This window comes from Hipposideros armiger, unplaced genomic scaffold (assembly GCF_001890085.2).
Source record: "Hipposideros armiger isolate ML-2016 unplaced genomic scaffold, ASM189008v1 scaffold_443, whole genome shotgun sequence".
Lineage (NCBI taxonomy): Eukaryota > Metazoa > Chordata > Mammalia > Chiroptera > Hipposideridae > Hipposideros > Hipposideros armiger.
Window position 1 is genome coordinate 1,062,122 of NW_017731793.1, and position 23,754 is coordinate 1,085,875.

The 23,754-nt window shown below is 55.9% G+C and overlaps 1 protein-coding gene across 1 annotated transcript in view; it reads left to right on the forward strand.

The window, feature by feature from the left end:
• The window catches only part of CABIN1 (calcineurin binding protein 1), a 174,519-nt gene that overhangs the window by 107,253 nt on the left and 43,512 nt on the right, over positions 1-23,754 (forward strand). The window contains exon 26 of the mRNA XM_019665398.1: positions 8,812-8,925. Within this exon, the coding sequence (XP_019520943.1) occupies positions 8,812-8,925 (114 nt within the window). The remainder of the gene's footprint in view (positions 1-8,811; positions 8,926-23,754) is intronic.

Genomic DNA, 23,754 nt, shown 5'->3' on the forward strand with positions numbered 1-23,754 from the left:
ATTCACACTTCCCAAGTTTAAAACTTACTACAAATTTACATTAATCAAAAGTGTTGAATGTTATTCAGCCTTAAAAAGGAAAGAAATTTTGATACATGCTACAGCATTTATGAAGCTTGAGGGTATTATACCAAGTGAAATAAGCCAGTCACCAAAAGACAAACACTATATGATTCCATTTATATGAGGTATCTAAAGTAGTTAGAACCATAGAGACAGAAAGTAGAATGTTAGTTGCTAGGGGCTGTGGGGGTGGGGGAAATAAGGCGTTGTTTAATGGGTATAGAGCCTCAGTTTCTCAAGATGAAAAAGTTCTGGAAATCTGTTGCACAACAATATAAATATACTACTGAACTGTACACTTAAAAATGGTTAAGATGGTAAATTTTATGTTATGTGTTTTGTACCACAATTAAAAATGAAAAAAAATAAAAAGTAAAAAAGTGTGGTACTGGCCTAAGGATGAAGATACAGATCAGTGGAGTAGAATTGTGAGTCCAGAAATAAACACATACATCTATGGTCAATTAATTTTCGGCGAGGGTATTAAGACACTTCAGTGGGCGAAAGGACAATCTTTTCAGCAAATGCGCTGGGATAACTAGATAGCCACATGCAGAAGAATGAAGTCAGACTCCTGCTTCACACCATGTATAAAAATTAACTCAAAATGGAACAAAGACCTAAATTTAAGAGCTAAAACTATAAGACCCTTGGGAGAAAACATAGATGTAAATCTTCATGACCTGGGATTAGGCTATGGTTTCTTAGATATGACACCAAAAACACAAGTGAACAAAAGAAATGAACTGGACACCATCAAAATTTAAAACTTTTGTTCTTCAAAGGACGCTATCCAAGTGAATGGACAATCCACAGAATGGGAGAAACGTTTACAAATTATATATCCGGTAAGGGATTTATATCTAAGATATATAAAGAACTCTTACAACTCAATAATTATTTAAAAGACAACCCAATTTAAAAAATGGGAAGAGAATCTGAATAGACATTTCTGCAAAGAAGATATACAGATGGCCCATAAGCATAAGAAAAGATGCTCAGCACCATTAACCATCAGGGAAACGTGAATCCAAACCATTCAGATGCCACTTCACACCCACCAGGATGGCTAGGATCCAAAAGACTTCAGCCCCTGCTCCCGGGTGCCTGGAGGTGCATGAGAAGCCGCCGCCCTGGTGGCAGTCCTGGGAGGCGAGAGCGTGGGCACACCGCGTCCCCTGCACGGAGGCCAGGGTTTGGGAACACTGGCCGTTCTCTCCAGAGCCAGAGTCCTGTGGAGGCCTCTTGATTAGGTCACTGCTGCTTCTCAGACCTACTTTGTTTGTGGTGGTTGCTCCGTCTCCATCGGGGATGGGGTGTTCTGCCCATTCTTTGCTCTCTCATCCTCCCAGGTCACTCAGTGTCTTAAGAGAGAGGACAGGAAGCTGACGCCTGTGGGGCATCAGGACATCCTGGCCTGGGCCAGCACCTTGGTGTTGCTTCTCACAGCACCCTACCTGGCAGGGGGCAGGGAACTGAGGCTCAGAGGAGATAGCAGCTTGCCTCGCACCCTTTGGCGAGGATGTGGTGGGGCCGAGACTCTGCCTCCAGCGGTGGCTAGACTGGTGAGGACCCCTAAGGCTCAGATCTTTACTCTGCCTTTACCTTCCAGATGGAGCAGACAGGCCCTCTGACCCAGATCTTTTATCCCGTCAGGTGGGTGCCCGCGTAACAGCTGATGGCTGCACCAGGGCTGACCCAGGAAATGTTCACTGAAGGCCCACTGTGTGCTTGGCCTGGTGACAGAGGCTGAGAGGTTAGCAAAAGTAAGGCTGACACACCAGCCGCCACCCTCAAGGGGGTCATGTCCAAGCATAGCAGCCAGACAATAACAGGGCTGCTGCTGGTCAGTGTGGCACGAGCAGAGCAGCAAGCCAGGGGCACTCAGCACCCCCCAAGGGAGGAGGGACAGGAGAGGAGAAGGGCCCGTTCTGTGGGAGAGGCTGCCTGCCTGAGGCTCAATACACAGCTCACCTCCGGACCCTGGGCTGGGGCTCTGCCTGTCACCTGGCCCTGGCACTGCCCACGTCAAGGCTCAGCCTTCAGTCAACTTCTGCTCAGCTAAAGGGCTTGCTTCCTGCTTGCGGGCGGGCCTGAGACTCACTTGCTGTGCTTTGGGATGAAGCCCACCTTTTGCAGTGTAACTTGTCCCCTCTGGGCTGGAACAGCTCTTGACATACCTAGCACCCAAGCTGTCACCAGGAAGCAACACCCAGGTGAGGATTGTTCAGGGACTGAGGGGCGTGAGATGGGGAAGGGGCTAGTCAGCCACCCTGATCACAGGCCTGGTTCTTCCCCAGACCCTATGTTTAGGATGCATCCCCCTCCCACCACTTGTCCCCCTTGCCAGTGCACATGCTAGAATCGGAGCCTCCCCTCCCGAGTGCCGGCTCCCTGAACCTCCCAGCCAGCCAGCCAGCCAGCTTCCAGTTTCAGTCCTGTGGACAAGTAAAGTGAGGATAATGGCACCTTCTCTGTAGGTTTAGTTGTGAGGTTCAAGTGAGTTAATGCTGCCTCTCCAGGCAGGAAATGTCCATCGTGATGACGAGAGCCGTCTGCCTTGCAAGCCACGTGCTTGCGACTCAGATGGGAGCAGAGGCCACTCACGCTGAGCAATGCTGTAGGCCCACCACAGGCCCCCTTTCCCCACCCCAGTGTGCTCCTGGTAGCAGCCACAAAGCGTCATGACCCAGCCCTTGCTGTGGCACATCCTCCTGGAGATAGATGGCAAGGGCCTGTCTGTATTTGGTATGTGTCAGCACAGCGGCATGACTGCCCCAGCCCAATCAAAACCCGCTGCCTTGGCCTAGGACCTGTGTGAGATGAACCCAGGACCCATGTCTGCTTAGGACTGTTTGGTTAGAGGCGCCTCCTGCTGGGAGGGCTTGTAGTGCCATGCTATCTCCAGGGAAAGCCGCTGGCCTTTGACTTCAGAGGCGGCTTGTGCGCTGGTATGAGCCTGGCTGAGGGACCACCAGCTGGGCTGTGAACCCCTGCCCCTCACCCTTCTGTTATGTGTACCCCATGTCCCTGTGCCCCTGGCTTATGGCTCACATGTGGAACCTGTGGAGCCAGATTAAATGAGACGGCCTCTGAGGAGGGCCCTGCACCACCTGACTGGGTGTGACAGAGTTGATGCTCCCGGACATAATGAAGTCATCCCCTTCCTGCAGCATACATGAAGTGAGCACCTCAGGGACAGATGGTGAGCTTCATATTCCCTACCAGACAGTGGAACCAGGTGTCACGGGGACACACCGGCCACAGAGCAGGGTGTTGCTGCCTGCCTTCAGCCCCTGCTCCCTTTCTGTACACACAGAAGTGGCCCCACTGCAAAAGGATGCTGTGACCCAGCCCCCCACGAAGAAGCCCTGGGCCACTGCAGATCCCAGCCATCCAGTTCTCAGCAGGCTTTTCTTACGTGGTTTGAAAAATGAAAACTCCATATTTTTTTCAACGAATCTTGACTACACACTTCAAAATTTGTTTGCCACATGGTTTGAAGGCTGCTGTGCCTTTGGGGACCAGAAGAGGTGGGACAGATGGCCCCCATGAGGGCTGGCCGTTTTCCTGGTCCTCTCTCCACAGAGAGATGTGGAGTCCAGCCATTAGAATGGGTTGGGCACTCTGCCAGCAGCATCCATTACAAATATTACTGTTTAAGTTCAGAAAGATGAGTGAAACTACCACCACCTCATTGTCCCACAACCCATGACATGGCAGAACCGCTTATGTTTTTGTGCGTTCCCTCCAGCATGGTTCCTGTGCATTTCTGCTGGTGGTTCGTTCATTCCTTCAGCAGCTGGCTGCAGAGCAGTGGTTGTGTGCGAGGCCGATGCGCATAGCAGAGCCCCTGCCCTCAAGTGCGCACAGTGGGGATGGAGAGTGAAAACACACCTGATGGCAGTGTGTACACTCTGTGCCCTTATGGAGGACTGCGCGGGCAGACCTAGGGCTTCTGAGTAACTGCTCTAGAGAATAGTGAAGGGTGTTTCAAAAGACAGGCCTCATGCTGCAGCCTGCCCCAGCACAGGAGCTCACAAGCAGCCTCTTCTCCCTACAGCTCCCTTAAATAAAAGATCCCCGGGGCAGCAGCTCTGCCCCGCAGCACTCCCATTTCCAGTGTCCGGGGTCTCCCTAACCCCCATATACTATGGCCCCTTCCTGCCTCTGGGCCTCAGGCTATCCCTTTGGCCTGTCAGGCTGACAGTTTTCTGCAAGCTACCGGTCTTCCTTTCATTCTTTCCCTTAATATTTGTCTCATCCTTTGGGCCTCAAACTGATCTGGCCCCTGAGGAGGTGTCAGTAAGGAAGTCAGTGGAAGAGGCTGTTGAAGATGGCCGTGGGGCCATGGGGGTCGGATGAGAGTGCCAGGCCGAGAGACCTACGGGACCAAGGTGGGGGCAGAGGCAAGTGTGGCTAGAGGGCTGAGCACGGGGTGGGGGGATGACAAGCTGGCATGTGGGCGAAGCGTGGAGCTGGCCCTCGCTTTGAGGAAGGTGAGGCCTTCAAGCAGAGGAATGCCTCTCGTCAGGATCCCTCCACCCTCGTCTGCCCCTCTTTAGGGCATTTAGTGCATTCTGCCCTCTGTCAGAGTAGGGTCTGTGCACGAGCCTCAGGGGACCCATGTATCCCAGGAAGAGCCATGCCTTTCTGTGGCATGCCGCTCCGTGGTGGTCCTCCCATTCCTAGATGTGTCGGAGAGCTCTAGGAGACAGTGGTGTTGGCAACAGAGCCTGAGGGGGCTGCTGTGGGAGGTGCTCCTGGTGGCTGGCTCGGTATCAAGCACACAACACTTAACTGGGCAGATTTTTAGTGACTGGCTCACCTTGAGGGGGACAGGGGAAGAAGCCAGCCTCCGAGTCCCTCCGGCCTGGCCTGGAAGGCTAGTCTGGCTCTGCTCCTTCTTGGCTACGGGGCCTTGGGCCAGCTCTTGAACCTGTCTGAGCCTCGGTTTCTGCATTGCTAAAAGGGTGATTAACATGGGACGAGGAGTTACGGCGCCGTGCTCAGCCCTGGCGGCATCAAGTTTTGCCTCACCACACTGGAAAGCCGCGGGGCAGGCTCTGTGGTATGGGTGCAGTGTGCGGGTCAGCTTCCTCTGCTCCTCACCTCACCTCCTAGCCTGGACCCTGTCAGCGCCCCTCTGGGGCCTCAGACATGAAGGTCCGTCTGGACACTTTGTGCCTTAGTTATCGACCAGCTCTTTCTCTGGTGGGCCTGGGAGACAGCTGGGGAGCCACACCCCCTGCTGATGTGCAGCGGCCAAGTCTGCAGGAGGCTAATTGCTGATCCTGGTTGGGTTTGGCAGGGCCAGTGCTTCCTAACACCTCAAGTACCTGGTTTTCAGGTCTCTTAAGAGCCCTGGGACCTCTCCCAGCGCCTCTGCCCTCCCGGGTCCTCTGTGCTTTGCCTGACTGTCCGGCAGGAGGGCAGTCTTGGTGCTGATGTCATTGGAGAAGCTGCAGAGGGGTGGTAGAAACAGAAGCCACAGAGGGATGTGCCTTCTTGTCCCACAGCCTTGGGGCCTGGACCATGGTCCCCCCTCCCAACTTTCCCCAGCCTCAGTGCTGTGCTCTCGCATATCCCCAGCCAGAAGGAAATCTGTTGGGTTTTATTTTCTTGGTATTCTTAAAAAAATAGTGACTGTGGAGATGCTTCTTCAAGACTTGTTTCCCCACCCCTCCCAAAAAAACAAGGCTGTTACTTAAAGGGGTCACCTGGACACTTCCTACAAGTCCCCAAGGAGCCCCAGAAGAAGCTTTAGGGTCATAGCTCTGAGATAACTTCTCTCGGCCTTCTATGTAGTGCAGGCCAGGCCTATGCCCTGGGTCTCCCAGGGGCACGCAGCTGGAGGAGAGGTTGGCCTGGGGCCTGAGAGGAGGGGAAGAGCATGCACAGGCTGTGGTCCCTGGGTGGTCCCGTGGCCCATGTCCTCCCCTGCCTCACAGCCCCCCCACTGGCCTCGTGGCTGGCCACATCTGGCCTCTGCGTCCTCAGCGAGGCCTGGACGCCTTGCCTGTCCAGGCTGTTGCCTCAGTGAGCCCTTCAGCCACCTGACAGTCTTTTGCAGACCATAGCTCAGGTGTCACCTCCTCCGGAAGCCTCCCTGACCTACTCAGGCTGGACCTGAGGTGGGTCTCCTTTGCACCCTAGTTCCATGGTCATGGATGGATAGGCTCACCCGTCATATTCAAAGTGCAGGTAGTGGTCTCCTGTCCTGTGCTCCTTTCTGTGAGCTCCCACCCATGGCTGATGAGACCGGCAGTAGACATCTGCCCAGGCCGAGCCTCTTAAATCTCCCTCAGGACAGATTTTTGAACCAAGTGACACTGAACCTGAGAGGTCATGGCTAAGCACTGATGCAGGTCATGAGCCTCTCTCCTGGGCTTTTTGAAACTGTCCGAGGCCTGAGGCTTTATCTTCTCTTTGGACCCCCTGAATCGCGGGGCCCTTAGGAGCCAGCTTCGGCTAATCTGAGTTGGATTTTATTCCTTGTAATGAAGCACTCCCAACCTACCCTGTTTCCCCACTCTGTACTGTTTCTCCAAGGCCAGCCTTCCCTCCCCAGGCCTGCTGTGGGGGCAGGGGTACAGGTGAGGGCCAGAAAGCACTGGGCCAGGACTTGTCATTGGCCTCCGGAGGTTTATTAATGGACTGGCCTGGGCGGCAGGTTCTCTGAGCAGCCAGACTGCTGGGCGCTGCTAGGGCATTTGAATGTGAACTGCAAGTTGACCCTCTTGGCGCATCAGAGCTCAAAAGTTGAAGGCTGGGACTGGGTGGTTCACTCTAATTTCTAAGTGTGGAGCAGAGTAGCCACATGCTCCTGATCAGGGGCCTGGTGGAGGGCCGAGGACTCTTGATACCCAGGTAGCCCTTTTCCTCTGCCTACTTCTGTCTCCCCCACGTGGGGGCAGAGAAAGGGTGCGTCAGTGGACAGGAAGCCCCATCGCTCACCATGAATAGCTTTGGCATGGGTCCCTAAGGCCCTAGAAAAGCCTGCGAGTCCTGAAGAAAAAAATGTCTCAGCAGACTGCAGCTGCAGCTGTGACTCCCTGACAGCCACTGAGACTTAGCGACAGGGGATCCCATATAGCCCTTGGTGTGACTCCTGCTCAGGGGTGTCCCTCTGGGGGCGGGCTCTGAGCAAGAAAGCAAGCCACCAGAATGCGGGGCCAGAAGGGTCAACCATGCAGAGGGCCGTAGACAGCACGTGCCCCCTTGTACTCCTGGGGCTGTCCATGGCCCTCTGGCCCTAGCCCCATGTTGAGCCTGCTTAGTTAGGCCAGGCCAGGCTACAGCCCTGTTGGGCAAGGGCAGCCTCGCCTCTATGGGGCCTCAGCCTTCAGCCTCTCCCGGAGCCAGGCCATGTCCCTGTAGAAATTAGCCTTGGAGTTGATGCCAGGCTTAATCATCCAGGCTTCCCCTAGGAGATGACGCTCTCCCCCGGGCTTCCCAAGAGCCACCTTTGTCTTCTGTGAGTGTGTCATCCAGGAAATGCGTGCTTTAAAGCTCACCTGTCCCCATCCCAGATGGACTCTCTTCCTGTGTGCCCCACCACCACACAGCTGCAAGGTCCCACCCGTGCTGGGTGTGGAGCAGCCCTCAGCCCCACAGAAGCCTCTGCAGCATGACCGACTGTGCAGAGGTGGGAGCAGAGGCTCAGGCAGACCAGTGGGGGCCCCCAGCCAATAAGCCAGGAAGCTGGGGTTTGCACTTTTGCCTGAAGTTGTGAGAAAGGGAACTATTTCATAAGCCCAGCCTGACCAGTAGTGAACAGTGGGAGCAGGTGGGACAGGCTCTCAGGCTGAGAATTAAGAGGGTGTTCACAGCAGTTGGGATGTGAAGTGATGAAGGCCCAGCCAGGGGGGTGGTAAGGGAAGGCAAGGCAGGAACCTGGGTGGCGAACGGGAGGGTGGGGGGAGGGCTGTATGGCTGGGGCGGGAGGGTGCTGTGGAGAAAACAAGGGTCTGGCCTTGTGCAGTCCTGAGTGCCAGGCTCAGCTCTGCCCCACAGGCCTCTCCCTATAGGACATCACTGTTTCAAGTGGGGTACATGCAGGGCACCTAGCACTGGTCCTAGCCATGGGAGCCCCCGTGGTAAAGACCTTAGAGGGGAATGTGTCCAGCCAGGCAACTGGTAGGGAAAGGCTGCTCTCTGGGTCAGTGAGAAGGCTAAGGCAGCCAGGCCCATGCCCAGCCTCACCCTGACCCCCATTCCCACCTGAGCCAGCAGACTCTCATTGCCAGGTTCCACGAAGAGGCACCGTTGCCCAGAGAGCACCAGCCTGAGCACTTGGACAGAGCCTCCTCCCCCAAAAGCATGCAGGCCGCTGGCTTCCTGCAGCACCCCACTGAGTCTGAAACTAAGGTGGCTGTGTTGCTGTTCGTGATAAGGACAACTGCTGACATCCCGACACGTTAGAACTGACCATTTGGACTAGTTGGGGCCCCCCAACAGAAGACAGGGTGCTGGGTCCATGCAGCAACTTTACGTAGTTGGTCAGGGTGAGGGGTCCCTGTCTATGCCCTCCTGAGTCAGCTGTGCTAGGCAAGAAATCAGTTCCAGAAACGTACCCCACAGCCAGATGATCAAAGCCAGCAGGGAGAACTGCGGGATCGGTGTCGGCAGGAGCTCCTGCTCAGCCGCTTTGCCAATGAAGCCAGGAAGGAGGGGACTGCCTCCCTTCCCCGTGGGCGCCGTGAGCTGCCTACACACTCACTTCCAACCTACTTCTTGTTTCCCCAGAACCTCCAGTGGGCCCGCGACGTGTTGCTAGGCAGCAGTATCCCGTGGCAACAACTGCAGCACATGCCGGCACAGGGGCTCTTCTGCGAGAGGAACAAGACCAATTTCTTCAACGTGAGTACTTTGCCTTGTTGATTTCCGAGGCTGCTTGCTGCCACTGCTTTTCACCAAAGGCATGTGAATGGACCCCTGGGTAGGCGTTCCCAGGACCACGGGTCTGTGGCATCCTCAGAGGGCAGGCAGGGTGGCGCAGTCGACAGTGCGCCAGACTCGGGAGTGGGGTCATGCTTGCCGAGTGACTTCTGGCATGTTGCTTCCCAGCTCCGGGCACCGGTTTGCCCATCTTTGGGGAGAGGCGTGGACAAGCTCGGCGTGTCCTCTGGAGCCCTAGGTATTCTGGAGCTGTGGCAGGCAGTGGTGAGAGGGCCTCCATGCCCACACCCCTGCTTCCCTAGAGCAGCTCCGTGTGCCCCCCATGTGGTCTGCAGCACCTGGAGATTCTGATTATACTGCTTAAAAACAAGTTTGGCCAGTGCTGGGCTTTCAGCGCCCTTCCAGTCCTCGCATTCCGTGTGGCTAGAGACCCATTCCCCGGGCAGGACATAGCCCAGCACCGTGGCCTATCTGCCCCCTATCTTGAGGCCCCCTAAGGCCCACATCTGCCCCACCTGGGCCCAGGCCTCCCTCGTTCACTCTGCCCCTCACAGAGACAGATGGCCCCTGCTCACTCTGTTCCACTGCCAAGTTGTCACCTGTCTTCCACCATCTCTCTCAGCACAGCCAGCTCCTAGCTGGATGGCTTTGGCAAGTCACATGGACCTTCTGAGCTTTGGTTTCTCCTGTATTTTTCCCATACCTTGTTACATGTAGAGAAACTGAAGGGTGGGGTTGACCTGAACGGGAGCCAAGAGAGGCAGGTCTGGAGGGGTGTGATAGAGGCTGGTTCTGGAGGCACATGGGCACGGTGAGGTCCCCACTGAGAGCCGGCCAGGTGGTGGGGTGTCTGGGTCCATGGTTCTCCTCTCCCAGGCTGAGCGTCTGCGGGCCAGCCCTGCGTCTGCCACCCCTCTCTCTGTGGGTACTTTATAGACACATGGTAGATGTAATCTGTAATCAGTCTGCACAGTACCAAGGGGTACCGAGGAGTTTGTAGTGAAAGATAAGCTCCCTCCTACCCAGATGCCCAGGCCGCAGCCACTGCTCCGTAGCAGCCACTGGTCTTCGTCCTGTGTGTGTCCATCCAGAGGGTGTCTGCCCGTTTATAAGCCAGTGCACGGAGATGCACACCAAGACAAAGTCCACGTGCTTTTCTGCTCCTTGGTCTTTCGTTTGTTTGGTTTTTTCCACTTTAGAGTATATCTTGGAAAGTGTTTTAGAACTTGCTCGTTCTTTTTAATAACTGCATAGTTCTCCCAATGTACGGATGTCCCATCCCCTATTGACTCTTTCCAGTCTTTTGTTATCACAAACAATGCTTTGTACAAAAATATACATCTTTGCATATATTCGGGAGTCGATTCCTAGGATGAATTCCTAGAAGCAGTTCCTGGGTTAAAGGGTTTGTGGTGTGCCTTTAAAGTTTTAGTAGATATGACCCTTCACAGATCCAGCCCACACTCCCACCTTAGACTCATTTTTTTCAGACTTCATCAACACTGTGATAATGTGTTGAACTGTCTCATATTTGCTCTTCGGTAGGTGAAAAATACAATTGTTTCTTTCATTATGAGCGGCATTGACCGTGATATGTTAGCAGTTTTAATTTCTCTTCTGTGCAGTTTCTACTCATGTTCATTTTCCTATTGGATTGTTGGTCCTTTTCTTATTGATTTATAAGACCTCTTTATAGATTAATGAAATGGGCCCTTTGTCAGTGTTTTGTGGACTTTTTTTTTTTTCTGCAGTTGCTAAACCCAAGTTAGAACCAGGCAACTGACTTACATTCAGTGAGCTCCTGGATTATTTACTTCCCTTATAAATAGGCTCCTATTATCTGCTTCGAAGAGTAATTGTAGCGATCAAGTTAGATAATGGGGTATTGTCCCTAACTCGGGGCATGGCACATGGTAGGTGCTCAAGAAAACTGTTTCCCTTCCTCCACCCTCCCCCGTTGTTGGTGCTTTGCCCTTAAACACGGTGTGGTGATGTTGGAAGGAGAGACCCAACATCCCCTTTTTCCTCATGGTGAAGCACTCAGCCTTCCTAAATGGTAGAGTTCAGGAGGCCGACACCTCAGATGCCTGCCCTGCTGGAGCACACCTGAGCTGGACGCCAGGTGTCCCAGGTCCCTTCTTCATTGGGCTCGTTTCCTGCAGCTCCTCCTGTGGTTTCCAGGGCCTCCCAGACAATGAGCCCTGCAGAAGGGCAGTCAGGCTGTGCCTGTGGGAGGGAAGGCTGCCAGAGCCCCCGTAGATACACACTACTCAGCCTGGACTGATGTTTTCGGCGCTTTGCCTCCTTCAGGTCAGCTGTTTGTCCCTCTGTGCTTCCCAGAGACCCACTGCTTTTACCACCTTCAGGCCCTCTCCCAGCCCGAGTCCTGGCCGGCCACTCTGCTTTCTCAGCTCTGCTCTTTGGAGATGGGCTGGGGCGCCTCGTGCTCCTTGAGCCTGAAAGGTTAACCTCTGGGCAGAGCCCAGACAGATACTTGCACCCCTATTTGTGAAATAACAGAGGGACAGGAGCTCCCAGCTGGTTGGTGACAGATGGCCCTTGTGGAGCCCACCCCACCCTGTCCTTGCCACTACTCTAGGAAGACCTCCAGGGCGGATATCTCCTCCGGCCAGGACCACACCCAGCCCATCAGAAAGTATGACCCTGCGTGCTCTCAGCACGTGAGTTTGTCCAGCAGATTTTATCAAGTGTGAGGAAATTGTTTGCTACCACGTTTATGGAGCAGCAGACGGCTGACTGCTGTGATGGGGCTGTGCCTCTGACAGCTGAGGCTGTAGGTCAGGATGAGCAGGCTGGCTCTTCTCCCTTCTAATGAGCACTGGGGTTTTCTGCCTGGGGTGAGGGCAAAGGCATGGGGCAGGGAGGGTGAGGTAGGGTCATCAAGCACCCCGAATTGCCATCCCTTTAATCCCCACTGTCCTGGGCCACCCAGGCTGCCCACCTTTGGCATCACTCACCCAAGTGGCTGTCTGAGTGTCCCCCCGCCATCCTCAGGGCCCAGGCTAGGGGACCCTCCTGTTGTTTTTCAATGACAATTTCTAAAAATTGTGTCACCTTGTCACTGCAAATAGTTCAGACACAACAGAGCCCAGACCCCCTGGTTTGCACTTCCCGTCTCCCCTCACTCCCCCTCCCCTCCCCAGGCACTGTGCCCTTCTCAGGACTAACGTGAGTGGCCAGGCTGTTGTTGTTGTTTTTTTCAGGTGTGTGTGTACAAAATCAGACAAATTTGTCATGCAGCTTTAAAAAATGTGTGTGTGTGTGTGTGTGTGTGTGTGTGTGTGTGTGTGTGTAGGGGGGTAATTTTCGGCAACTTGCTTTTTTCACTGACACTGTCTTGGAGAATGTCCCTGTGAGAAGTATACGCCGTCTTGCTCTTTGCAGCTGCCTCCAGGATTGTGTTGTGCGCGGGCCACAGTCTCCTTGGGTAGGAACGTACATAGGGCCAGTCTCTGTGCTCACAGGCAAGCTGCAGTGGGCCTCCCTATGCGAGTGTCTTTGTGCTGTCCTCGCGTTCCTCTTTGAGTCCTTGGCCTGTCCCAGCCTGGCCCAGGGAAGGTGCTTGCTGAGCATTTGTGGATTGTTTGTAGTCGTGTCTTCTCCCTTAACAAATGGTCTCCAAGCATGTTCTCCTGGTCTAGCCAGTGCTGGCCGCTGTGGGGCCCCTGCCCCAGGACACTCGGAGGCTTGCAGTAGAGCCCCACATGCATGTCCCTTCATACTGGGCCTCTAGAGTAGGATGCTATGGGGCATGTCGAAGGGATGGCGAAATCTTCGAGGGGTCTTGGTAGGCTGGAGGCAGGGCTTTCACTGGCAGGGTAGGTGCTGCTCATCCAGGAAAGGTTGGAGGCCAGGGTTAGAGGCACCCTAGGGGGAGCCCCTCAAGGCTGGACCATGCCTGAGGCAATGCTAGCAGAGCCTTCATGGGGGGGGGGGATGGGTGCTGAAGGGTGGGTGAGTGTGACCTGGGGCTCCAGTTAGCTTTCTTGACTAGAGCTCCTTGCACACGGGGCCTGTCCCACAGTGGACTAGGGGCCCACAGCAGCAGAGATGTGGCATGTAGCAGGGCCCAGCAGTGTGGTTGGACAAACATTTGAGAGAGAGAGAGATGAACTTGGTCCAGCTCCAGTCCCACTGTTCCTAACTTGACTGAGAGGTAACAGCTCCCAGCCACCGCTTTCCTCTGCTGTGGAAAATCCCTGCTTTGGGGCTGTCTGCCAAGCAGGTTGGAGCTCTGGGCTTGGTCTCATGCTCCAGGGCTGGTCAGAGCCTCAGCTGAAGGCCCTATGACCCCAGCCCTCTCCCACCGGGCAGCTTAGTCTGGTCTTTGCCAAAACAGAGCCAGAGTTGTCGAATGTCGTTGGTTGAGGTCTCGCGGCCTTTTCTGCCCTGGCTGGGCCTGGCCTAGGCCTTGGTGCATGTCCTTTCACAGTTCACAGCATTGGTGGAGTGGGGGGAGGGCACGGAAGACATGGAGGGCTGGAGTAAGAGGCAGTGAGGCCAGGGTTGGGCCTGGGGATGTAGGAGCCCTCCTGAGCCAGTGCTAGCCCTGAGTGGGAGCCAGAAGGCTGCACCTCCCTGGGCAGAGGAGGGCAAAAAGCAGGCACCAAGCATACCATGGAAGCTAAAGGCACATCTCTTGAGTGCTCAGAAGTTTCCATGGTTTCCTGTGTCGGTATGCACACCTCTGGGCAGGCGGGCCCTCGGCGCTGGGCTGCTCTGGCCAAGGAGAACTTCTCTCCCTCTTGTAGTTGATGCAGAAACGTTCCCATAGTAACCAAGCTAGAGATGGTTCTCTCTCCTTCCCCAAAATGTTTGCTTATTTTAGCAAGCAGGTTTTTTTTCTTGTTTCAACCCAGTTTCCAGCCACTGTGAAAGAAGCGAAGGGAGCCGTGGGCCCACCTGCTTCCTGTTTCTGAGGCTGTGCAGGCTGACAACGGCTGTGGCCTGAGTTTGAGGGTGTGGAGGGGAGGTGCTGGCCTGCAGCAGCTTGGCTGCCCTGCTTCAGTGCCTCCTGCACAGCCACTCCCACCTACGTGGGGGTCTGCCTGCGGCACAGGCAAGCAATCCGTGGCTGGTGGCACCTGGGGGCAGGTCCCTGGGCCCCGGGGTCACCGAGAGGAGCACAGACTTTCCGCTCAGGCAGGCTCAGCTCTTGGCCACTCTGCCTCTTACTCGGCCCCACCCAGAACACGGGGCTGACCATAGGCAGGGTGGTCACGACAGGTAGATAGGAGCCATTAACACACACTTGGCACATCACCCATTTATCTTGATGACCGGAAATCAGCCTGCACAGAGCCTTGGGGCTTGTCTGTGGATCCCAGTGGTGCTTCAGGAGGATAGTGCTAGTACCAGAAGGGATGTGGCTGGAGTGGGATTGGTGGGAGCCCCAACTCTTGCCTGGCCAGGGCCCTCCAGAGGCTCCAGGGCTGCCCTGGTTTCAGCGGGGCCACCTGAGATATGGCGTGGCCTTCTCTGTTTGCCACATGGGATCCCTCCTGCATGGCCTGGCTCGGCTATTAGTACCTATGGATGTACTCACTCCTTTTTGGTCACAGCTGTATAGCGCTCTGCTATCTGACTATCCCACAGCTTACCTACCTGCCCTCTTCCCAACGGGTTGGAGGCCCAGTTCTCCCCAGCACAAAAACACTGCCTTCCCCAGTCTCCTTCCTCACCTGTGAAAGTCTCTAGGATTGGAGACCGGGTCAGAGGTCCTCCACACACAGTGTCTCCACACATTGCCAGATGGTTCTGCAGAGCCGAGCCACATTCCCTCCTACCAGCCACTGTTCTGCCCCCTCCTCGCCCTCAGAACCACCGGCAACTTTCATTTTGGCCCATCTGTGGGGTGACTAGGGTGGCTGAGCCCCTTCCCATGCCCATGGCCAGTACCCTTGTCTGCCCAGGCTCTGGTGTGAGCTCCTGCCTGGGAGTCACCACACAGGCCTGGTGGTTCTGTTTTTCCTGACTCCATGTTACTTAAACTGATGGGAGATACAGTTGTCACGAGCCATCTTTGTTTCTCTAATTTAAGCATTTGTGCTGTGTGGCCCCCAGCCCTAGAGCCTGAGTGCTCATGAGGGCCCTGATATGAGAAGAAGGGCCCCCATTGGTTGGGTGGCCAGCTGGGGGAAAAGACAGGTCTCAAAAGCCCCTGGTTCCCTTTCCATTTTGCTGAGAATCAGTCATACCCATTCTGGTCTGACTTGCCACCAGTTGGCCGTGTGACATTGGGGGATTCCTCCTCCCTCCACCCAGTGAGCAGATGCCAGGTGTTAGGGGTGAAGACACAGTGGGCCCCCCTCCCAGGCTGGGGGCCCAGCGTCTGAGCCAACTGCAAGGCCCAGCCTGAGACGTTGCCCATAATACAGGCCAGGCCTCAGCCAGTACCCTTCCGCTTTGGGAAATTGAGAGCCAGTGGTCCAGATGGAGGCCAGTGATGCTGGGCAGGGCACAGCCTCGAGCCCAGTGCACCCAGGCACCCCAGGTGGGGAGCTTATTGAGAACAGCATTGCCATTGCCCTCCCAACGCATCCCCTGGCACAGTGCCCAGCAGGCAGGGCATACCTAGTGACCGTGAGTTCCTCTCACCCTCGAGAGTTCCCTGCAACAAGGTTAACAAGGGGGCAGCAGCCCCAGAATGAGGGGAACAGGCACCATCCTGGCTTGGGTGCCCAGAAACCCGGCCTTGACCAGGCCCTGGGGCCTGTACCGCATACAGCCAGCTCCTGTTGCAGGGCCAGACGTGGCCCTTCCCTCCCATCCCCTTCCAGCCCCCAACAGGTGCCATGCAGGTGGGCCTCTGCCTTGCTCACATCCACCCCGCAGCTGAGTCACTGACACCTGCCTCCAAGTTCAGGGCCTTTGCGGCAGACATCAGAGAAGACCGAGGCACAACCCAGGGATGAGGTGTTGGTCTCCACCCAGTTAATGATACCTCACACCACCCCAGGCAGCAGCAGATCTGTGCTGTTTCCCAGCAGTAAACAAGCCCCAGGAGCATCAGTGAGGGGTGCTCAGCCCAGCCCACGGGTGCCCCAGTGCAGCTCCTCCAGTGCTGAGTCCCTGGGCCAGGGAACGTCAGGATAGGAAGTGCCAAGCCAGCCGAGTGGCTCACTTGGTTAAGAGCTCACTCAAGAGCAACAGGGTTGCCAGTTCAATTCACAGCCCGAGCTGAGCTGCCACTGAGCAGCCAACAGGTGGCAGGATGGCTCAGCTAAAAAAAAAACAAAAAACAGACAGAAGGATAGGAAGTGCCCACTTGGTGACCGCCCCGGACCTTTCCTGAAGTTGTTCCCACCTGCATCACCTCTCCACTCAGGACTGGTTGTGACCGGTTCACAGTCCACCTCTGTTTGTCCTTCTGCCCATACCTCAAGGAGCGTGTTGCCTTACTGTTAAACCTGCTGTGTGCCAGGTCCTGGGCCACCTGCACTGTCAGCAAGGTCCATGGTCAACAGGCTGATCCACAAGGCTGGATTATTAGTCCCGTTTCCTGGAGGTGCCAGGAGATAAGGTGCCTTGGCCGAGGTCCCACACCAGGCAATGCTGGAGGAAGGATGTATATCTCGCCCTGTCTACTGCTGAAGCCCATGGGTGGTGACCGGCAGCCACACGTGAGGGACGAAGGGCGGAAAGCCAGGGACCTACTGGCTCCTACACTGGGATTGGCCCAGTTGCTCCCAAGGAAGAGTATTGCCCGAACGGCCCATTGGCAGGATGGGGTGGCAACGACCAGGGGCACATGGCACCTAGCCCTGCCCTAGGAGGTGAGGTTGCGATTCCAGGTTAACGAAGGCGCGGGGGCTCAGTAGCTGGGCCAGGTATGGGCCAGGGCTGCCCTTGGTGGCCACACTGCCCTGTCAGCTGACTTGGGCACTGCACCTGTACGGGCATGGCCTCCAGTGGCTGACTGGCTGGGTTGGGCCACCTCTCTCTGGTAGACTCTTCAGGCCCACCCAGGTGCTGGCTCCTGAGGCTGAGCACAGCAATAGTGGAGGCTGCCACCCTGCCTGAAGTGCTAAACCACCCGTGCCTGGCCCAACCTGGGGCATCTGACAGCAGCAGTGGCAGGACCGGCCCCATGTACGGCACTCTCTAGGAGCTTCACTTGGGGCGCCTCCTCTCGCCCTCCACAGCATGCCTGTGAGGCATAGGTACTATATCATCCCGATTGCGCAGATGGAGAAGTTGACGCCAACAGGCTCTAAAGGCTACAACAACCAAAAGCCCATTTTTACCCACCAGGCTGACCAGAAACCGGACACCTTCACTTAGGACAGCATTGCTTGTGGACCTGTTTTCAGGCCCTGTTCACAGGCCACTTCCCAGCTTACTTGGTTGCTCTGGGTATTAGGAGAGAAATGGATAGGGAGCTTGTCAAGTGTGCTTCTGAAGCAGCTGTTGCCAGCAGTCGTGACACAGTTGCCAGGGCCTTGAGGTATGCGGGTTCTGTCAGACGCCCTTGAACGAGGTACAGAAGCTGAAGGAATGGCCCAAGATCACACAGCTACCAAGTGGCCAGGCTGCGACTCAAATCCAGGTCCATCCTACTCCAAGGCCCGTGCCCTTAGCTACTACGTTATTGGAATTCAGGGGCCATATCCGGGCTCTCTCTGCCCCATTAGTGATGTCTACTTATGTGCACATGGGGAGGGATAGTGAGAGTAACAGATTGTGCCCCGCCCCTCTGCCCCCCTCCTTCAGGGAGTGGAGTCCCTTGCCCTTCCCTCAGACCTCTTAGTGGCGAAGCACTCTCCCATGGCCCTTGGGTCACCTTTGGCCCATTTTATCTGCCATCAAGCCATGAGAGAGGCTCACTCTTGAGGGGCACCCAGGTCCCTGGGGGAGGTGATCAGGTGAACAGCGGTCGTGGGAGCCCAGGGTTTTGGGTAGGGCTGGGTGGATGGGGAGGGATCGTGGGGACGTGGGGACAGGGTTGGGTTTGCTGAAGCCACAGGTAAGTTCCCCCACACTTAGGCCTCCTTTTGGATCCTTGCCTGGCTGTCATTACCCCTCCTGCCCGCAGGCCTTTGGCCTCTCTCAGTTCATTCCTTGGCTTTTTAAAACATGCAGGTCGAGGGCCGTTTTTACAATAAGGGCTTCCGTCTGTGGTCCCCTCACAGGCTTTCCCATATGCAGTATCACTACACAGCCCAGCCTTCCCAAGCTCATCTTATCTCATTTTGACCCCTCCAGCCCTGCCCACGTGGGGCCCTACTGAGCCCCACTATTGCAGTCACTTTTGCACACGTGCCCTTTGAGACTCCAGGCCTGAACAAGCCCCCATCCCTTTTGGAGCTCAGACTCCATAACCTGAGGGTGAGCAGAGAGTGTGAGAGAGACAGAGGAGGTGATGTTGGAGGAGGTGCCTGCACAACAGAGCAGGGATGGGCTTCCGAGCAGAGGGAGCGGCGTGAGCCAGGGTGGGGGCATAGATGGGTGCTGCATGCATGAAGGGGCAGCTGGCATACACTGCTGGGCCCTACCCACCTGGGCCGTATGCAGAGTGTGGTCTTGCTCATAGAGCAGCGGGCCTGGGGTGGAGGAGATCTTCTAGATGTTATGCCACAACACGGGTGTGCTGGAGGGCCCAGGCTGGGGCAGGGCCTGGGAGCGCTGCCGACCTGCCACTTCTTGGGGCTGCACTACACACAACAGCTCGTTGAATCCTCATGACCCACAAGATGTCGGTGGTGCCATTATCTCTGCCTTATAGATGAGGGAGCTGAGGCTTGGCCACACTGCTGGGATCCAGGCTCAGCAGCAGCGTCAGTTTCTAAGGCGGGAATCAGCCTGAGAACCAAGTGAGGGGCAAGGAGAATGGCAGCCAGTGGATGGACCCCAAAGACAGGCAGAGGAAGGACCAGGGCACCTGTGGGACGATGGGTAGGGATGTGGGGACGGAGGGCGGGGGGTGTCTGGGGGAGAGGGTAGAAGTGGGCCCAGGGAGCCTGGCCTGGAGCTCAGCTTTGTTCTGGTGCGCCAGGTCCACTGCCCCGTGTGTGTGCCTGGTGTGTGGGCCCTGGGTCTGTGAGTGCATGTGCCTATGGGACACTGAAGGGCCACTGCCCATCATTTCACTGTTTTTCCCACTGTGGCCTCAGCTCCTAGGCCCTGACATCTTTCTGATTCCCAGAAGATGTCTGGGATTTGTTGTGGCTTTTCCTCTTCCCTGATGGCGCCTAGTCACTGATGGCCATGCTCATTGTGTCCAGCGAGCAAAGGGGCTCGGCTTTTGCTCTCGGCCCCGCCCTCAATGGCAGTGACTGTGGCAGGTCAGCCGGCCTCCCCTGTCTCCTTCTCAGTAAGATCACCAGAGCCTTGCAGCAGTGAGGTTAAAGGAAACCCAATTACATTACATTGGGAGTTAGAGGATAGAAAAGAAGGGAAAAGTTTAAATTGAAATATGAGTTTCTTGGCTGTAGTAGGAATTGCTGCACTGGCGCTATTTTTAGCCTTGTTGCGATGATCTATGGGCCAGTTGCAAAAGCAGAGTAAACAAAAGAATCATTTCAAGTTCTCCAGGGAAAAAAGGTCCAGTGTTTAAGTCTTAAAAAGGTTAGCAAACTTGTGTGGCTTCTTAGCTGGTCCCCAGGCTTTCCTTCCTTTCCCTGTCCTGGGCTCTGCAAGCTTCGCTGAACTTCACAGCTTCCTGCTTGCTGGGCCCCGGTTCAGCTTGGAGAAGATGCCCCAGGCCTTCCCTTCCATGTCCCCGCCTCCTTGTCTGTGGGGACAGTGAGCCCAAGAGGAGGAGGCAGATGGGGCAGGGCTGATTCCTGCCTTAGAAGCTGCAGTGTGTCCTCACCCAGGGGACTGACAGAAAGCACAGTGGAGACAAAGTGAGATGAGGCCCAGGCACAGGACCTCTGCCCAAGCCAAGCCATCCTTAGTCACAGCTAAAAGAATCCAATGTAAGCAGCCTTTAGATGGCCCTCTGGATGTGCATTCTTTTCCGGCCATGGGAGACAGTTTCTATCTCCAGATGTGGATTCACAATTGTGTCAGGACCAGGATGCTTGGGCAGAAGGAGAGGGTGTGCCTAGGCCCTTAGCATTCACAACCCCACCATGACAGTTCTGCAAGGGGGTTCAGAAACCCCTGCAGCCACACAGCCGTGACTTGCCCTGCACACAACCGTAAGCAGCAGAGCCCAGCCTCGATCGCAGGCCTGGGACCCACATCCTATGGGCTGCCTCCATGCCGGAGTTTCTGGCCAGCCCAGGGGGCCTGCAGTGTTTGTGTACACTAGGGTGCTCAGTCAGGAGCTCGCTGTTTAACATTCCTGAAGAGAAGAACATTTTTCAGTGTGGGCTTCTTTTCCCACTGCAAGTTATTTTTCAGAGGTTTGCTCTTGGAGTAAGTGTCCCTGCCATGTCTTTCTGAGGCATGCACCTAACTGTCTCAGCTTGGACAGACCACTCTGAGCTTTGTCCTCCTGGGACACTGCCCCAGGCCCAGGTGCGCTGTCTGGAGGGGCAGTACCCTGGTCTTGGGGACTCAGGGGAAGGCGAACTTCCCAGAGGAGGGAGGAAGCACGGGGCCTTTGATGAGTGAGGCTTTGGCCAGAGGAGCAGGGCAGGCGGCCCACTCAGACTAAGGACCTAAGGGCAGCTGGGGGAGAGGCTGAGGGAGAGCTGTGGCTGCTGAAGCAGCAAGACCCGGCGGACGCAGGAGCTGTGGGTGCCCCATCTCTGGGCCAGGAGGAAGAGGGGCTCCCTGGCAGGCCCTTGCTGTGGTAGTCACTGAAGAACATGCCCTTTTGGAAAGAAAAAGGCTTGGCAGTGCCAGCGTCTGTTCCGTTCACTTGGCCCAGCGTGGGTGCTCACTCCAGACACAGGCCCTCCCTGTCCCCCCCTCCCCCGGCCTATGGGAGGCAGGGTACAGCCTGGCTCCTAAGCAGAGCTGGGAATGTCAGTGAGTGGGCCTCTGCCAAGAAGAGGGAGGCCACAGGGTGCAGAGGATCTCAGGGGTAGCGGACACCTTCTAGACACGCCCTGATTTACCCCCCCCCACACACACACACACACAGCCCCATGATCCCACTTATGATAAACAAGCCGAGGCCGACACTGTTGGCAGCACAGGCCCAGGGTCACTCAGCCTGTGAGGAGCAGAGCCGAGATTCCCACCCCGCAGAGCCTGGCTGGGGAGAGCTCAGGATGTCCCTGTCCCCCTGCCACACACACCTGCACCCAGCCTGCAGGATTTGAGGTTAGAGCCCATACTGCATGGCCACGGTGCCCAGGGCAGAGGGAGCCTGTCGACGCTGCTGTGACTGCCCACCTCTGCCCGGGGCTGCGTCCTTGCCTGGCCCTGACCAGCGGGCCCCATTCAAACCCAGCAGGAAGGAGGGGCATCAGGATATCCTGTCTGCAGATGAGGAAAACTGAGGTAACAAGCCCTGGGCCACAGAGCCAGGGTGTACAAGCGCTGTGTTCTCCACAGAGGACCACGCGAGCGCTCAGACTCAGCCCTCTCATCTGTGAGGTGGGGGGTGCCCGCGTCCAGCACTTGACACTCAAGAGCCCTATGGTCCCAAAAATGTGTTGAGGTGGCCACGAGCTACACATATGAGCCCCCAGGAGCAGCCTGGTGCAGTCAGAACATGGCCGGTCCCAGCCCCACCCCTACCAGAGTGTGTGACTGCCCTGTCCTAGGAAGGCAGGCAGCGGTCCCAGATCACTCAGGAGGGCCCCACCCTGGCCTGCCTGGCCTTCACCATAGCGCAAATGACTGGCGGGCTGTTGTTCCCGTTTCACATTCCCAGTTTGCCCCCAAAAAACCCACCTGGATAATCAAAACAGTGAGCCATAGCATCCCCCGCCAGGGGGATTCTGGGTGTAGGAGGTGGCAGGGGTGAAGAGCGTATGAGAGTCCCAAAGAGGTATGGCAACAGGAGTGGTTACAGAGAGGAGGGCAGGGTGTGTTGGGTCACCTTTGTCACCGGTCCCCCCTGAGACTGCTGCCCTTTGGTGTCTGCCTCCTGTCCATCTGCCTCCCCTTCCTTGCCAAGGCCCCCTGGGTGTCCCTCCAGGCAGATCACTGATACCCTCAGAGGAGTTCAGAGAGGCAGCCCTCGGCCACGCTGAGTCACCCTAAGCCAAAGGGAGGATGGGTTTCCTGAGGCAATGGGCATTGGCCCTGGGAGCCCAAGTGAGGGGCCCAGGCAGTACCTCCCATGGCCCAGAGATGGACACTGTTGCCGTTGCTCCAAAACTGTCTCCTCTGGCAGGGCCAGCAGGTTTCTTTGTGTCAGATTCTGGTGAGCCCAGGGCTGCCTGAAGTTCTCTGGGATCCCTGGCTGCCCTTGAGCCCCAGGGTCGAAGGTCACGCTCTGGCCTGTGGGCACCCATCCCTTGCTGTGCGTGGTGCTAGGGTTGCCCTGTAGGAGGGCCTTGAGCCAGGAGCCTCTGTAGGTGTGGCTGGGGCTTTTGGGTGGCAGGCAAGGACTCTGGCTACCGCAGTGCCCAGTCCACACTGGGCCCAATCCACAGATCCTCTGTGTGCCCACCCCAGGCCTGGCGGATGCTGCCCTGCCCTCAGAGTTTAGTCCTGCTGTTGACTTCCTGGTCCCAGCCTCATCTGACCTCAGTTTTCCCATGTCCAAAGGTGGGCCAGTGGTTTTCCAGCCCTTTTTCCAAAAGAACCCTTTCTTACCTCCCACTGGGAAACATGAAAGGATAGCCATTCCAGCAGAGACAGGAAGGGCTGAGCCCCTGCCCGCCCAGGCTCCCTGGAAAGAGAGGCATGAGCCCCAGAGAGGCTGCCCTGCCCCCACTCTGCCACAGAAACAAAACTTTCTGAGCTCAGTGGCCAGGCCTGCTTTCTGGGGTGGCTTCAGTCTGGGAATTTGTCTCTCTTCCTCTCTCTTTTTATTTCCCACTTTTCCTATTTGGAAAGTTTGACCAAGTTGCTTCTGAGAGAGTGGCATTGGGTTTGAAATCCAAACCAGAGCTCCTGTCTCTAGGAGCCCCTGTCTGGTTTCCATGGTGATAGGCTGTGGCCTCTCAGCGCCTCTGGAAGGTGGAGCGAGGACTCCCTCACACACGTGGGTCTCCCACACTCTGCCCTGCTCTGCTGCTGTATCCTGTCTCCGCACTCACCCTCACCTGCCTGTGAGCCTTAGGAGGAGCCCCCTGGCCAGCCCCAGACTCCGCTCCGTGCCTGGCTCCACCCATACAGCTGGGTGACTTGGGCAAGCCCATTAGTATTTGTAAGGCTCAGTTTCTTCATCTGCAAAGTGGGGCTGATCAGATCTACCTCACGGGTTATTGAGGACCACAGGAGGTGTTACTGCCATGTGCCTCAGGGCCACTGTGTCCAGGAGAGGATAGGAGGACCCCTGCAGGGCGAGGAGGGAAGGAACCTTGTGGATAAGGGGCCTTGTGGATATAGGTGACAGGGCTTATAGGGGACAGTGAAGGGGAGGAGGCAGTAAGATAAATCGGGGTCAATTGGGAAGGCCCTTTAGGGTCAAATATATGATGTTGGAAGGAAAACTGACTCCGGGTGGTGAACACACAATGTGATATACAGATGATGTATTACAGAATTGTTCACTTAAAACCTATATAATTTTACTAACCATTGTCACCCCGATAAATTTTAATTAAAAAAAAAAAGTTGGGAAGGCCCTTTAAAGGAAGTGCAGAATTTGTTTGATTAAAAACACAAATTTTAAGGGGCCGGCCGAGTGGCTCAGTTGGTTAAGAGCTCGCTCAAGAGTTTGAGCTCTGAGCAACAGCGGTTCGAGTCCAGCCC